This window comes from Podarcis gaigeae (assembly GCF_964106915.1).
Source record: "Podarcis gaigeae genome assembly, chromosome: 17".
NCBI lineage: Eukaryota > Metazoa > Chordata > Lepidosauria > Squamata > Lacertidae > Podarcis > Podarcis gaigeae.
This window is the reverse complement of record NC_139694.1, coordinates 6,509,550-6,522,725: the sequence shown is the minus strand read 5'-3', so window position 1 is coordinate 6,522,725 and position 13,176 is coordinate 6,509,550. Positions and strand designations below refer to the sequence as shown.

Sequence of the window (13,176 nt, the reverse complement as noted above, 5' to 3'; positions counted from 1 at the left end):
CTTACTTATTTCTATTTATTAAATTTGTATACCGCCCTATACCCACAGATTCACAACACAGAATCACAATATTAAAAAACAGAAAATACATCATAAAAACAGACACATTTCCGCAACACATTTTAAAAGGGCATCGGATGTCCGACAAAAGTCTGGTTGAAGAGGAACGTTTTTGCCTGGCACTTAAAGGTGTATAATGAAGGCGCCAGGCGAACTCCCCTGGGGAGAGCATTCCACGAATTGGGAGCCACTGCAGAGAAGGCCCTCCTTGTGTTGCCTCCCTCCAGACCTCTCAAGGAGGAGGCACATGAAGGAGGGCCTCAGAAGATATCTCAGGGTCTGGGTAGGTTCATATGGAAAGAGGCGGTCCTTGAGGTATTGCGGTCCTGAGCCATAACTTTAAGAACTCTTTGGACCACGGGTGGAAGGGAGATCTATTTTATGTCATGTTTCAAAATCCACCATTCTTCCGAGACCAGGGAGAAGAGTCGGTGGAAGAAGATTGGAAAAAAATTAAAGACTATTTACAGAAACACTGTAAAATTAATGAATGTTAGAAGGATGCTGGAATGAATTTATGTGGTTTTAGCAATAATGTCATTAAGGGGTATGTAAAATGGATTGTTAACAGGTGAAAATGCAAAATTATTATATATTAAGATAAAATATCAAGATAAAAGTAAAAAGGGTAAGGACTTGCTGAAACACCTTTTGAACTAGAATACAAAAAAGGGAGGTGTGAGGAGGTCAGGGAAACAAGCAAATGAAAGACTAGATATGAAAAGACCGATTTTTTTTTAATTGCTCTTTATTTTTCTGTGTTTTGTATTTTATGTCTTTTTCTTTTTTTCTTCTCTTTTCGCCATTTTATTTTTGTAATTCCTTTGAAACTTTAATAAATATTATTTTTTTAAAAAATCCACCATTCTGTGCTTTAATAAGAAAGAGGAAATGGACCCCCCCATGCAGACTGAAGGTGTAAATAGGTGAATAGACCATATTTCTTAAAGCTACAATAGTCTCTGTCGTGTCTCAATCTTCCAATGGAACACAGTCCTGGACTCTTGCCACCACTTGACAGAGAGAGGGGAAGGAACCCAACTTTGTAACACCATGTTTGAAGCACATTCTTTCCCTCAAAGAATTCTGGGCTCCGTAGTTTCGCCTTCGCAGAGTTAACAATTCCCAGCAACCCTCAACAAACTCCAGTGGGGGCGGAAATGTGCTTCAAATGTGCTTTCAGGGTATATTTGTTCACAGTATGAACAAACTAGAAGCTGGAACCAGTTTGAGGGCACCTTCTCCTTTTGTTTTGCAAACCATAATAAGTGCCCGCTGCATTTCTTCCTCCTTGGACCACACGTGTGAGTGTACATAGACAATGTGTGTGGACACACTCACCATGCATGGAGTCGTATCATGTACGCGAGCATTTTATGCGTGGAAAAGGTGGCATAGGGAAAGAAGGTTTCTTGGTGTGGGTGAGGGTTTGTGCAGATGTCTTCAGCCTGCTTTTTCTTCCCCTCCTTCAAGCTGCTGACTCTGCTTCTGGAAACGAACAACGCCAAAGACCTGGCTTGTCTCATCCATGGCTACTGCAGGCTGTTTGTCGATTCGAGCAGTTCCATATTCGTCTGGGGGGAGAAAAGGCCTCCTGTGCATCGTATCTCTGCCGAGGAAGGTAAAAACAACCCGAGAGGAGTGACCAAACAGTTAGGAAGACTCTTACAGTCCAGTGAACATATTGTGAAGTACCGTATTGGCCTGAATATAAGCCTCACTTTCCCCCCAAATTCCGACCATGAAAAGTTGAAGTGCGGCTTATATTCATGACCTTACGGTATGCAGCCAGGTGCAGGGCAAAGCAGCACCCACCCCATCATAGGTGTCAACCGTCCCTTATTTGGCGGGAAGGTCCCTTATCCCAGCGCTGTGTCCCACTGCTGTCCCTTATTGATGATGTCCCTTAAATTTCCCAGGTTTCAAAGGAAGCAGCTCCTCTCCCTCCCTCTCTGCTGGCCAGGGAGGAGGGAGGCTCCAACTGTGTTGCTTGGCTGCATTGCTTACCCAATAAGGAGTCTAAGAACGACGGGGGGGTGGAGCTTGCATGCCTCGTGCCGATCAAATCGGCCGCGTTGCCTGGGGACTCGCCTTTGCTCAGCGCTTCCCAGCGGAGGGGTGATGGTGGTTTTCCTTGCTGTATCCCCTTTGCCGGGTTGCTGCGCTGTGGGAACCACCGCTTGAGGCTTTGTTTGGCTGCTGGCTGGGCTTTCTGCCTTTGGCTCGGAGGTGCTCAGAAGTTGAACATACCTGTGTCCGAAAAATCCCTTCTTTTGGCTGCTGATCCCTTATTTCCAAGGCTGCTGGTCCCTTATTTTCAATCTGTAAGTTGACAGCTATGCACCCCATGCGTTGTCCTGTCCTCTCCCCCAAGGCTGGGAAGGGAGAGCGTGAGGAAGGGGGGTGGCCACCAGCAACGCAGTGTTGTCCCGCCCCCCCCCCCCAAGTATGCAGCCAGGAGCAGCGAGGAATGCAGTGGCTTATATTCGGGTATTTTTCCTTTTTTTCTTCCCCCCCTCCAATTTTAAAGATGCTGATTATATTTAGGCCGATACAGTATTTGTGTTCTGTGTTATAAATCAAGCACTGCTAGGAGTTTATTCTTTCCATTTTCCAACGTATTTCTTATCAATTAAAAAATCAGTGTGGCACAAGTAGGTTTTTATTCTGAATATGTAGCCCAGAGGAAAAAAGTCTTGAGAACCACTGCTCTAATCAGTAATGCAGACCTGAACAACTCCACACAAGCCGTATTTCCTTTTTTAAAAAAACAAAATACATTTTATAGATTCTTTTTTTATTTTGACAAAGGAATACAGTGGTATAAATCTGTTCCGGAAGTCCATTCCAAAACCAAAGCGTTCCAGAACCACGGCTATAGAAAGCAATGCAAAATGGATTAATCCGTTCCAGACTTTTAAAAACAACCCCTAAAAGAGCAATTTAACATGGATTTTACTATCTAACGAGACCCTTGATCCATAATATGAAAGCAATAATAAATGTACTGTGCAATAAAATAAATAAGACAGTATTGTAGATGATCAAAATTAAAATTAATTTTTTTCTTTACCTGCACTGATGATAGTCATTGTTTGGATGGGGGGCTTTTATCCATTTCCGCAGTCACACAGTCAATCAATCAATCAATCAATCAGCTGAACTGGGTTCCACACAGTCACAAAAACAAATTAACCAAAAAAGCCTCAAAAACAAAAAGACAAAATAAATAGCAAAAACAAAAGCGCCAAACTAAATCCGTTCCGGAGTCCATTTGACTTCCGAAATGTTCAAAAACCAAGGTGCAGCTTCTGATTGGTGCAGGCGCCCCAGAAACAATAGCCGACAGCTGCATCGGATGTTTGGCTTCCGCAAAACGTTTGAAAACCAGAACACTTACTTCTGGGTTTTTGGGCATTTGAGAACCAAGGCATTTGAGAACCAAGATATTTAAGAACGAAATACCACTGTAATCATAAAGAACTAAGAATAAAAATGTGCACCCCACCACCGAGACCTTTCCATTGTAACTATCCAACCTCCCAAAATGTCAACACCTCTTGCGGTGCTTTGACCCCTTTCCCACAAGCTCTCTTTCCATGTCTTGCTTGGCAGGGTATGAGTCAAGGACCTGCAGTGATTCCGAAGAGTCGTCTGAGCCGGACTCCTCCTTGGACCGTTTTTCAGACACGCAGTCGCCCCGGCACAACTGCGTCAGCCCCCTGCTTGAGGACGAAGGAGAGCAGGAGGCGCTGCAGCAAGAAAGGAAGGATCTGGAGGGCGAAGGGACGAGCTTTTGCAACGGGTACGACAACACAAACGACAGCTTGTCGGAAGCCTCTGACTCGGCCAACACGGAGAGTCGGGGACTGAAGACCAGCGATTCAAGCGACTCTCTGGACGCTCTTGAGGAGGACGATTTGGAAACGTGCTCCACGAGCAAGCCAGAGTTTTTCCACCTGTATGCCCCCACCCTTCAGGAACTGATGGGCAATGGCAAGGCCTTCTTGGGTACAGACAGAGAAGAGGGAAACCGTGTGACGCAGGAGTCCGTGTTCTCCTTCCTCCTGCCACCCCAGCCGCTTGCGCAGCCGGACGGAGACTCCCGAAGGGAAAGTGAGCTGGCTGCTTCTGCTCTGGAGTCCAAGCTGTCGGAGAGCAACATCATGGAATACTACAGCCTTTGTGCCAACATTTCCCCAGCCAGCAGCGGAGAGAAGACTGCCCAGAGTGACAGCCCAGAGGGTGGCTCTTTGAACGGCCCCGAGGAAGACGAGGGGCTCTGCAGAGGTGGCATGCGGGGCTTCATCTTGTCTCCTCCCCCCGGCTTCGGAGATGCCAGCTCAGACGAGGAATTCTACGACGCAGACGAAAGGGTGACACAGGCAGAGGCGCAAGCAGGTGAGGCCAAAGGGATTCGCCGGGGGTGGGGGTCATGATCAGTTGATGGACTGATTGACAGATTGCACTGAACTGTCGCTTTACTTTTACAAAAAAAGTGCCGTATTTTTTGCTCTATAAGACTCACTTTTTCCCTCCTAAAAAGTAAGGGGAAATGTGTATGCGTCTTATGGAGTGAATGCAGGCTGCGCAGCTATCCCAGAAGCCAGAACAGCAAGAGGGATTGCTGCTTTCACTGCACAGCGATCCCTCTTGCTGTTCTGGCTTCTGAGATTCAGAATATTTTTTTTCTTGTTTTCCTCCTCCAAAAACTAGGTGCGTCTTGTGGTCTGGTGCGTATTATAGAGCGGAAAATACGGTAACCTTGCAAAATGGTACGAAGATTAAAAGCAGGATAAAAGCAAAAGAGAAGACAGTGGACGTTCGGGTTGCGAACGGGATCCGTGCAGGAAGCATGTTCACAACCCGCAGCACCGCGTCTGCGCACGCGCGGGTCGCAATTCAACGCTTCTGAGCATGCACAAAGTGCAATTTAGCACTTCTGCACATGCACAAGCACCAAAACCCGGAAGTAACCCATTCCGGTACTTCCGGGTTCGGTGCACTGGGCAACCCGAAATCGTGCAACAAAAAGCGTCTGTAACCCGAGGTATGACTGTAAAGTCTTTAATACACAGTGCCTTGCACTAAATGTGAAGAGGACACAGGGAAACGGAAGAAAGGGAGGAAGGCACAGTGGTATTTCGTTCCTGTTATTTATTTTATTTTATTTTATTTAACACCTTTATTGAAAGTTCAAAAAGTGCATAATTATATATGCACACAACATTGTGAAACGTAAATGAAAGAAAGAGAAAGAGAAATAGAACCCGTGTAGAAGAGAAAATAAAGGGGGAAGAGGGGAAATCTTGATCCTGATGAATTGGAAAAATAAAAATGCGGCTCCTTTCTACGATTGGATTGAAGACTTATACAAACTCGCAACATATGAACAACTTGCATATAAATGCAGACTTGCCATGGAGAATGTCAATGATATTTGGAATCCATTCTTACAAATACTGTAATAGGTTAAGATCTGGTAAAGTACAGTAACAACCTTGTAAAGTATATAGTTTTGGGTTTCTGTTATCATGTTGAGGGGGCAACCTCAATAAGTGTTTGATGGTGATGATGATGATGATGAAGATGAAACAGAATAAAAACCCCAAAACACATCCATATATTAAAAATGCAGGTCTAATGCATCTCACCTACGGAAAGAGGCCACAAATTAACAACCGAAAACCTGGGTAACGAAAAATACTGTGGCAAGCTGCTGAAAACAGATAGCGATGGCGCCTGGCCTAGCTCCCTGGAGAGAATATTCTGTGAATGTCCTGATTGTGAAGATAACACAAGAACGGCTTTAAGTGAGCTGCCACAGAGACAGGGAAATGGGGGAGGGGTGGACTTTCACCCCAATTCAAATGTTCTTTTGTTTTGACTTTCAGTCTGAGGACTAGAGCCCAGCAAGGATAGTAAAGGTAAAAGGTAAAGGGACCCCTGACCCCTGGTCCAGTCATGGCCAACTCTGGGGTTGCGGTGCTCATCTCGCTTTACTGGCCGAGGGAGCCGGCGTACAGCTTCCGGGTCATGTGGCCAGCATGATTAAGCCGCTTCTGGCGAACCAGAGCAGCGCACGGAAACACCGTTTACCTTCCCACCAGAGCAGTATCTACTTGCACTTTGACGTGCTTTTGAACTGCTAGCTTGGCAGGAGCAGGGGCCAAGCAACGGGAGCTCACCCTATCACGGGGATTCGAAGTCCTAGGCTCTGTGGTTTAACCCACAGCACCACCCGCGTCCCTTCAAGGATAGCAAGGTAAAGGTAAAGGGACCCCTGACCATTAGGGTCCAGTCGTGGCCCACTCTGGGGTTGCAGCGCTCAGCTTGCTTTATTGGCCGAGGGAGTCGGCATACAGCTTCCGGGTCATGTGGCCAGCATGACTAAGCCGCTTCCGGCGACCCAGAGCAATGCACGGAAATGCCGTTTACCTTCCCGCCAGAGCGGTACCTATTTATCTACTTGCACTTTGACGTGCTTTCGAACTGCTAGGTGGGCAGGAGCAGGGACCGAGGAACGGGAGCTCACCCCATTGCGAGGATTTGAACTGCCAACCTTCTGAGCGGCAAGTCCTAGGGTCTGTGGTTTAACCCACAGCACCACCCGCGTCCCTTCAAGGATAGTAGTGGGTTGCAAATAATAATTCTTAACATAAATGTTGTGCTTTCACATTTGTAAAGTGTTTCAGGCAAGTATTTATGTATGCATGCATGTACAGTGGTACCTCGGGTTAAGAACTTAATTTGTTCTGTAGGTCCGTTCTTAACCTTATACTGTTCTTAACCTGCAGCACCACTTTAGCTAATGGGGCCTCCCGCTGCCACCGCGCCACCACTGCGCAATTTCTGTTCTCATCCTGAAGCAAAGTTCTCAACCCAAGGTACTATTTCTGGGTTAGCAGCGTCTGTAACCTGAAGCATCTGTAACCCGAGGTACCACTGTATATCGCTTAATGCCAAAGTAGACATCTAAGCAGTTTACAAAGCCTTAAAAACTGGTAGTGCAAACATTGAGGTATCAATAGCCAATGGTTTTAAACGAGCAGATCATTTATCCTCATAATATCTTTTTAAAAAATAACATTTCTTTCTTCACACTGATAGTCTCTTCCTTATTTTTAGGTTCTGCAGGCCCGGTTCTGCCAAAGGTACAAGACTGCAGCACCCTGAAAGGGTCTTCCAGCTGCAGCTCGGGTGAAAATGTTCTGTCAAGGCAAAGCAGGAGGACAAAACACAGGCCAGAAAAGGAACCAAGGTGTGGCAACAGCCTAAGAAAGAGGAGGTCTTTCCTGGAGACGAATTACACCTCCCAAGTTACTTTCCCTCAAGCTCCAACTCAGTCCCTGGAAAACATTGATCAGTTGTCCTGTGAAGGAGAACCTGGGTCTTCAGGTCTGTCCTCCTCGCCCGTTGTGGCCTCCTTGAAGGACCCTGAGAGAGATTCTGCTCTTCTTGAGGTCGAACACATAGCTCAGATAGCCAAAAATACACCTGTCTTAATGGAGATGGAGCCCGATTCACTAGAAACCAAGTCATTAACCGATTCAGTTGTGTGTCCTGTCTTGGCCATTCGTCTTCAGGGTGCTCCGGAAGGGATAGAGAGTTCGGACTTCGCCCATAGCTCTTTCTCCACAGTGAAGCAAGACGGTAGTTTAGCTGTGTCAGAAATATCCTTTCACGACCTTGACACCACTTGCAAAGAAAAACCAGAAGGTCTTACAGAAACAGCTAGCAGAGTTCAGGACCATTGTGTGTCTGGAAGAAAGAAAATATCTGGCAGTGCAACAGGGACAACAAAAGTCTCACGTGAAGCAGGAGGAGTCAGCTATGTATTGATTGAAGAAATAATACACACCACTACCAAACCCTCTGGGTCTCTGAACAGCTACCAAGGGAAAGTGTCGCCTCGCGCGCCAACCTCGGAACAGGATCTCCTTCCTGCTGAGAAGGTGGAGAAATACGAGCAGCTTGTGCTAGGTCCCTGCAAAAGAATCAAAGGTGACCTGGCTTCACGTGGCTCAAGCCAGGCACCTCCTGGAAACCTACTGCTCCAAGAAGACACCAGCAAAACGCTGAGTGAAGGCTCTGTAGCAACATCTGAAGATGCCAAACGGCTGGCTTTCTCCAAAGTAAAAGAGCTCCTTTCCAAGTGGGATGGTGCTTCAGGGATCAAGACACACCACTCTCAGCTTGGTTTTAGTTCAGTGGGAGGTCAAAGAGAAACACAGCACCAGGTAGATGACAAGTACCAGAGAACTGTTGGCCAAAGTGACCTGGTTGCAGATCAGGTCTCTTTAAACGATGATGTCCCAAGTCAATGGTCATCGTCAACCATGACTCCTCTAGATAGGTCTTCAAGGCTTGCTGGTGACCAGAAGCCAGAGGAGAGAGCGCTCACAAATCATGCCTCCCATGTGGATTGTAAAAATAAACTGCCCAGTCCCCAAGTTGTCCCTACAGAGAAGAGTGTGGAGCATGGAAAAGCTGGCATTTCAGATGGAGTGAATGGCTTTTCGCATGACAATCCGTGTAAGTCTACGAGGCTCAGTGAGGAAAGCGGTATTTCAGAGTTGTCTATTTTGTGTTCTGGTAACTCAACAGTTGATGCTAAAGGACCGGTGAGCTCTAAGACCACAGTGTCTCCACCTGCAGTGAACACCGCAGAGTCATTCTCGCCAAAGCATAAAACAGACAGGTGCAGTTGCCGGTTGACGTATGCAAGTTGTTTCCATGGGCTAGACGAGGCAGAATTAGAATTTGCCAGTCCAGTTGCACATGGTCCTTCTGAGGAGCCGTTAACAACCCCACCAACAACAAGAAGTTCTCCGTCTTTAGATATTAACTCCACGAGATTTATTCTAGAGCATAACTACGTGAATGGTAACCCCAAAGACTGTAGAAATCACGACTTGCTTCCAGACTCTCATATTCAAGTGCTGAGCTGTTTAAAGGATAGAACGTGTGCCTCACCTTTTGACTTCCACCAGTTGCTAGATAATATTATAGACCTACAGGGAATTTTGCGGCAGTTTGGGGGAAGCAGAATAAAGCACCCTCGGGATAAATGTTTGGCCCATTTTTCAGAAAACAAGAACACCTTGCACACAGAATCACAAAGGCTAATGTCCAGTTGCCAGAAAGTTATCAAAGCACATGGGCCTTCCTCGGAGACGCAAAACGCCATTCGGGAGACCTTCCAGAACCTTCTCCAGCTGACCGAAGTGTGCTTTCAGTTCACAAACTGTGGCCTTTGCAGCAAGAGGCACAAAGACCTCGCGGTCAACCTGAGAGATGTCGCGTACAGCTATCGCCAGTTTGTCCAAGCGGCACAGCAAGCCTGGGAGAGGGGCTATCCCCAGTTGAGCATAAGACTCCTCGTGTGCCAGTACACTGCCCTCAGCGCAGCCCTCTTCTGCCTCATGCAACGATTCAGGGCCTCGTCTTGTGTATGAGATGGGAGGATTTTGCACAGGTGCCTGTCCGACTTTCAACGGGGAACGACCTAGCCGAGTGTCTGCCCTTAAAAGCCCTCCTCCCAGTCAAGACAAGCTGATATGTAACAGCTGGACTGAAGCAAGCAATTGAACAGTCCCCCTCTCTAATGGATATCAGTGCTCATGGCTTAAATGAGTTGAGCTTGACAGGATTGCTCAGCCTTCATGCAGAATAGTATTTTGGTGCATGTTTGCTTCCCCCCCCCCATGCGCCACAGGTAAAGAACACAAGAGATTCGTCTCTTTTGCGTGAATCAGGGTGTAAACAGCTGCAGTTATATGCATGCAGTCTCCAGTGTCAATTTGCCGCTAACCCATAATAGCTGAGAGAGAGTGCTGTCTGTCGCCCGGACTGAAGTACTGAGAACATTCTAAAGTTATAGTTTGGGTGTGCCAACCTGCACAGATAACAGCCAAGGTTGAGGGAAGCGCATCAGATGATTCAGTGCACTTGGGTGAAAATCAGGGCTCCTCATGCTTAAGCAATGCACAGTGGGATGGGTTTACAAACAAAACAACACACAGAGCAGATAATTATCTAATCCAAGTGGCTCCAGTGTGGGGGACAGAGTGCCTCATTGTACCTATTGGACTCTAATGCCCAGGGGTGCCATCTTGGGCAGCTGCCCCCCCCCAAAAAAAATTCAATATTCCACAGCCTGTTGCAGGCCCCATTGGGCCTTCCCGCAGGTGTGGCGGTGTTGGGAGATGCTGTGCGGTTTGGTGCGACCTCACACCAAGTGCACTGGTACCCGGGGCACCTACCGGTGCTGCGTGGCCCAGCAGGAGGCTGCAGCAGTGTGCACAGTGTTCGGAAATGCCGTGGGGACCACTGTGCAGGCGTGAGGTCGTACTGAACTGCGCAGGAGCTCCCGACACTGCAAAGGTCAGTGCAGCCTTCTGCTAGACCAGGGGTGGCCAACTCACAAGAGACTGTGATCTACTCACAGAATTAAAAACTCTACCCCCTTTTGGGGGGTTCGGGTCAAAGTTGTTGAGCTCTTTTTTAGGCAGAAGGAAAGCCCTGATTTTTGAGGATTCACGCCTAAGCTCAAGGGAGAAAGGGGATCAGCCACTCATCAACAGATCGCTGGGGAAGCAAACAGCCTCAATGAGTAAACTCCGTCTTCCGTTCTGCAGATCGTGCAACCATGGAGGGTGGGCGGGGGCGGATTCTCTTTTACCAATGCTAAGGAAAGGGACCCAGCGATCGACCGCGATCTACCAAAACCTCCCAGGGATCTACCAGTAGATTGCGACCAACCTGTTGGACATCCCTGCGCTAGACCAACATGTCCTAGCAGAAGGCTGCACCAGCCTCACGAGACACACACGACATCACACACGCACGCCAGGCCCTCTCAGTCTTTGAAGCAACCCAGCACCTGTGCCAATGCCCATCAACCCCAGCCAGCATGGTCAGTGGGTAGGGATGATGGGAGTTGTAGTCCAGGTTAGCCACCCCTGACTCCCCAGCAGTGGCCTGTCAGTGGACATGGCTGACGGGACGTGATCCAGAAAGTTGACAGTGCACGTTGTGAGATGCTTTCCTTTGCTTATAGCCACTTGCTTCAGTGCCACCAGGAGGAGCTGTCATGTTGGACATGCCTCCTCACTGGAATTCAGTCATACCTCTGGTTACAGCTGCTTCAGGTTGCGTTTTTTTTGGGTTGCGGACTGCCAAAACCCAGAAGTACCTCAACGGGTTACTTCTGGATTTCGGCAGTCATGCATGTGCAGAAGCGCTAAATCACGCTTTGCGCATGCGCAGAAGCACCGAATCACAACCTGCGCATGCACAGACACGGGTTGCGAACGCAGCGGGTTGTGAACGTGCATCCCGCATGGATCATGTTTGCAACCCGAGCGTCCTTGGAACTTCCTTGGAAAATGGATTCCATTAGCAGCCAGTATTCTAAAAGCGACATACAGGTAGTTTACCTGAGAAGCAAAATCTGTCCACTGCTTGTCACCTTTCCACAAACTCTTAGCTGCACTTATAGAGGGACGCCCCCCCTGCTGGCTTTTCATCTGTCAGGCCTCCTGCGTATGTACTCTTGTCTACTTCATGCATCTCGTTTGGATTGAGCTGTTGTCTTCTCAAAGTTCCTGCCACAATAAACCAGTTAGTTTTGTCATAGAGCTTTCTTCATCCGAGTTCCAATCGGCCAGCCCTCACCAGAAAGTTTATTTTAAAAGCAAATAAACACACACACACCCCAATCCAAAAACTACATTTAGGGTCTCAAAATTGTAGGGTACTTTGGCGATAGCCACAAGAGCTTGAATTTGGTACCCATGTGATGGATTGCGGGTGATAGGAGGGTACAGGGGTTCCCCCAAGCAGGATAATCCATGAGTGAGATTGCCTCTGGGTGCTTTGGAATAAGACATGGCCGATGGTCAGGAATGATGGGCGTTGTATTACAGAATATCTGAAGAGCAGCACGTTGGCTACCCCTAACTTTTAAACAACCACTGTTCACTAGAAACCAACCAGGTCTCTGGTGGAAACCTCATTAAACGTCTTGCAAGGAGGCAGAAGCAATAGATTTGAGGAGTCCAAACTCATGATAGACAGGCAAGGAAGGATACAAGTGAGCCCCAGGCACAAAATTAATATAGTAAAAAAAACAAAGTGGTACTCAAGGAATCAGAACTGGAAGGGACCCGGGGGAACATCTACCCCTGCAATGCAGAAATACGCAGCTGTCCCTTTTGGAACCTGAAACCTTGGCGTTATCAGCATGACACCCTAACCAGCTGAGCTGATGGCAGTGATTTTAAGGGAAAGAGCTCTTTACTCAATATTAAAATGTTATTTGAACACCGGACTCATGGTGCTGTCTGAGCAGGATGACTTTCTTTTCTTCTTTTTTGTCAAAATAATAAATCATAAATAAAAATGTGCACCCCATCACCGAAACTATTCCACTGTAACTATCCAATCTCCCAAAATTTCAACACCTCTTGCGATGGTTTGACCCCTTTACATTTTAACAGTACAAATTCTGCAAACACCCTCCATATCTCCTCAGAATCATTTCTCCTGCATATTCCCCATCTTACCTTAATGGCGCGTGTTAATTTGTCATTCATAGCTATATCCCACACCTCTTTATACCATTCTTCCATTTTATATTCTGCTTGCCCCTTCCACTTCCTAGCTGTAATTATTTGTGCAGCTGTCAATAAATTTGTGAGCAAGTCCTTCATAGCCTGTGAACCTTCCACCCCATCATAAACTGATAATAAATTGACTGGGTCAAGGAGCTGGAGATGGCATTTATAAGTGGTCCATGTTTCACAAGCATACAGTAAGGTTGCTAGTACAATAGCTTTGTAAACAAGCATTTTGGTTTCCCTGCGAATGTCCCCGTCCTCAAACACTCTGCACTTCAATTGGGAAGAAGAAGACAAGGAGAAACTTTAGTGGTCTTCAACTTTCAGGTAAGCCCACACCAGGTGTCAGCCCCATTCTCACTGGACACCCCATGGGAGATGGAGGATCCCATTCTCTCACCCTGCTAGGCATAACCTGGATGAGATGGCCCGGCAAATTTGGATTCCTGACAAAGAAAATTTGTATGATTAAGACAAGTGTAATAAATGAATC

At 47.1% G+C, this 13,176-nt stretch overlaps 2 protein-coding genes across 5 annotated transcripts in view; both read left to right on the top strand.

Annotated features, from left to right (window-relative positions):
• The window catches only part of FRMPD1 (FERM and PDZ domain containing 1), a 97,414-nt gene extending 85,714 nt beyond the window's left edge, over positions 1-11,700 (top strand). For 3 of the 4 annotated variants that reach the window (XM_083718309.1, XM_083718308.1, XM_083718310.1), the window contains 3 exons: positions 1,534-1,681; positions 3,676-4,461; positions 7,189-11,700. In XM_083718309.1, the coding sequence (XP_083574435.1) occupies positions 1,534-1,681; positions 3,676-4,461; positions 7,189-9,518 (3,264 nt within the window). In that variant the 3' untranslated portion in view covers positions 9,519-11,700. The remainder of the gene's footprint in view (positions 1-1,533; positions 1,682-3,675; positions 4,462-7,188) is intronic. The other variant, XR_014559308.1, reaches the window with a different exon arrangement.
• FBXO10 (F-box protein 10) overlaps positions 1-13,176 on the top strand; it is a 168,387-nt gene that overhangs the window by 31,773 nt on the left and 123,438 nt on the right. The gene's annotated exons all lie outside the window — the stretch shown is intronic.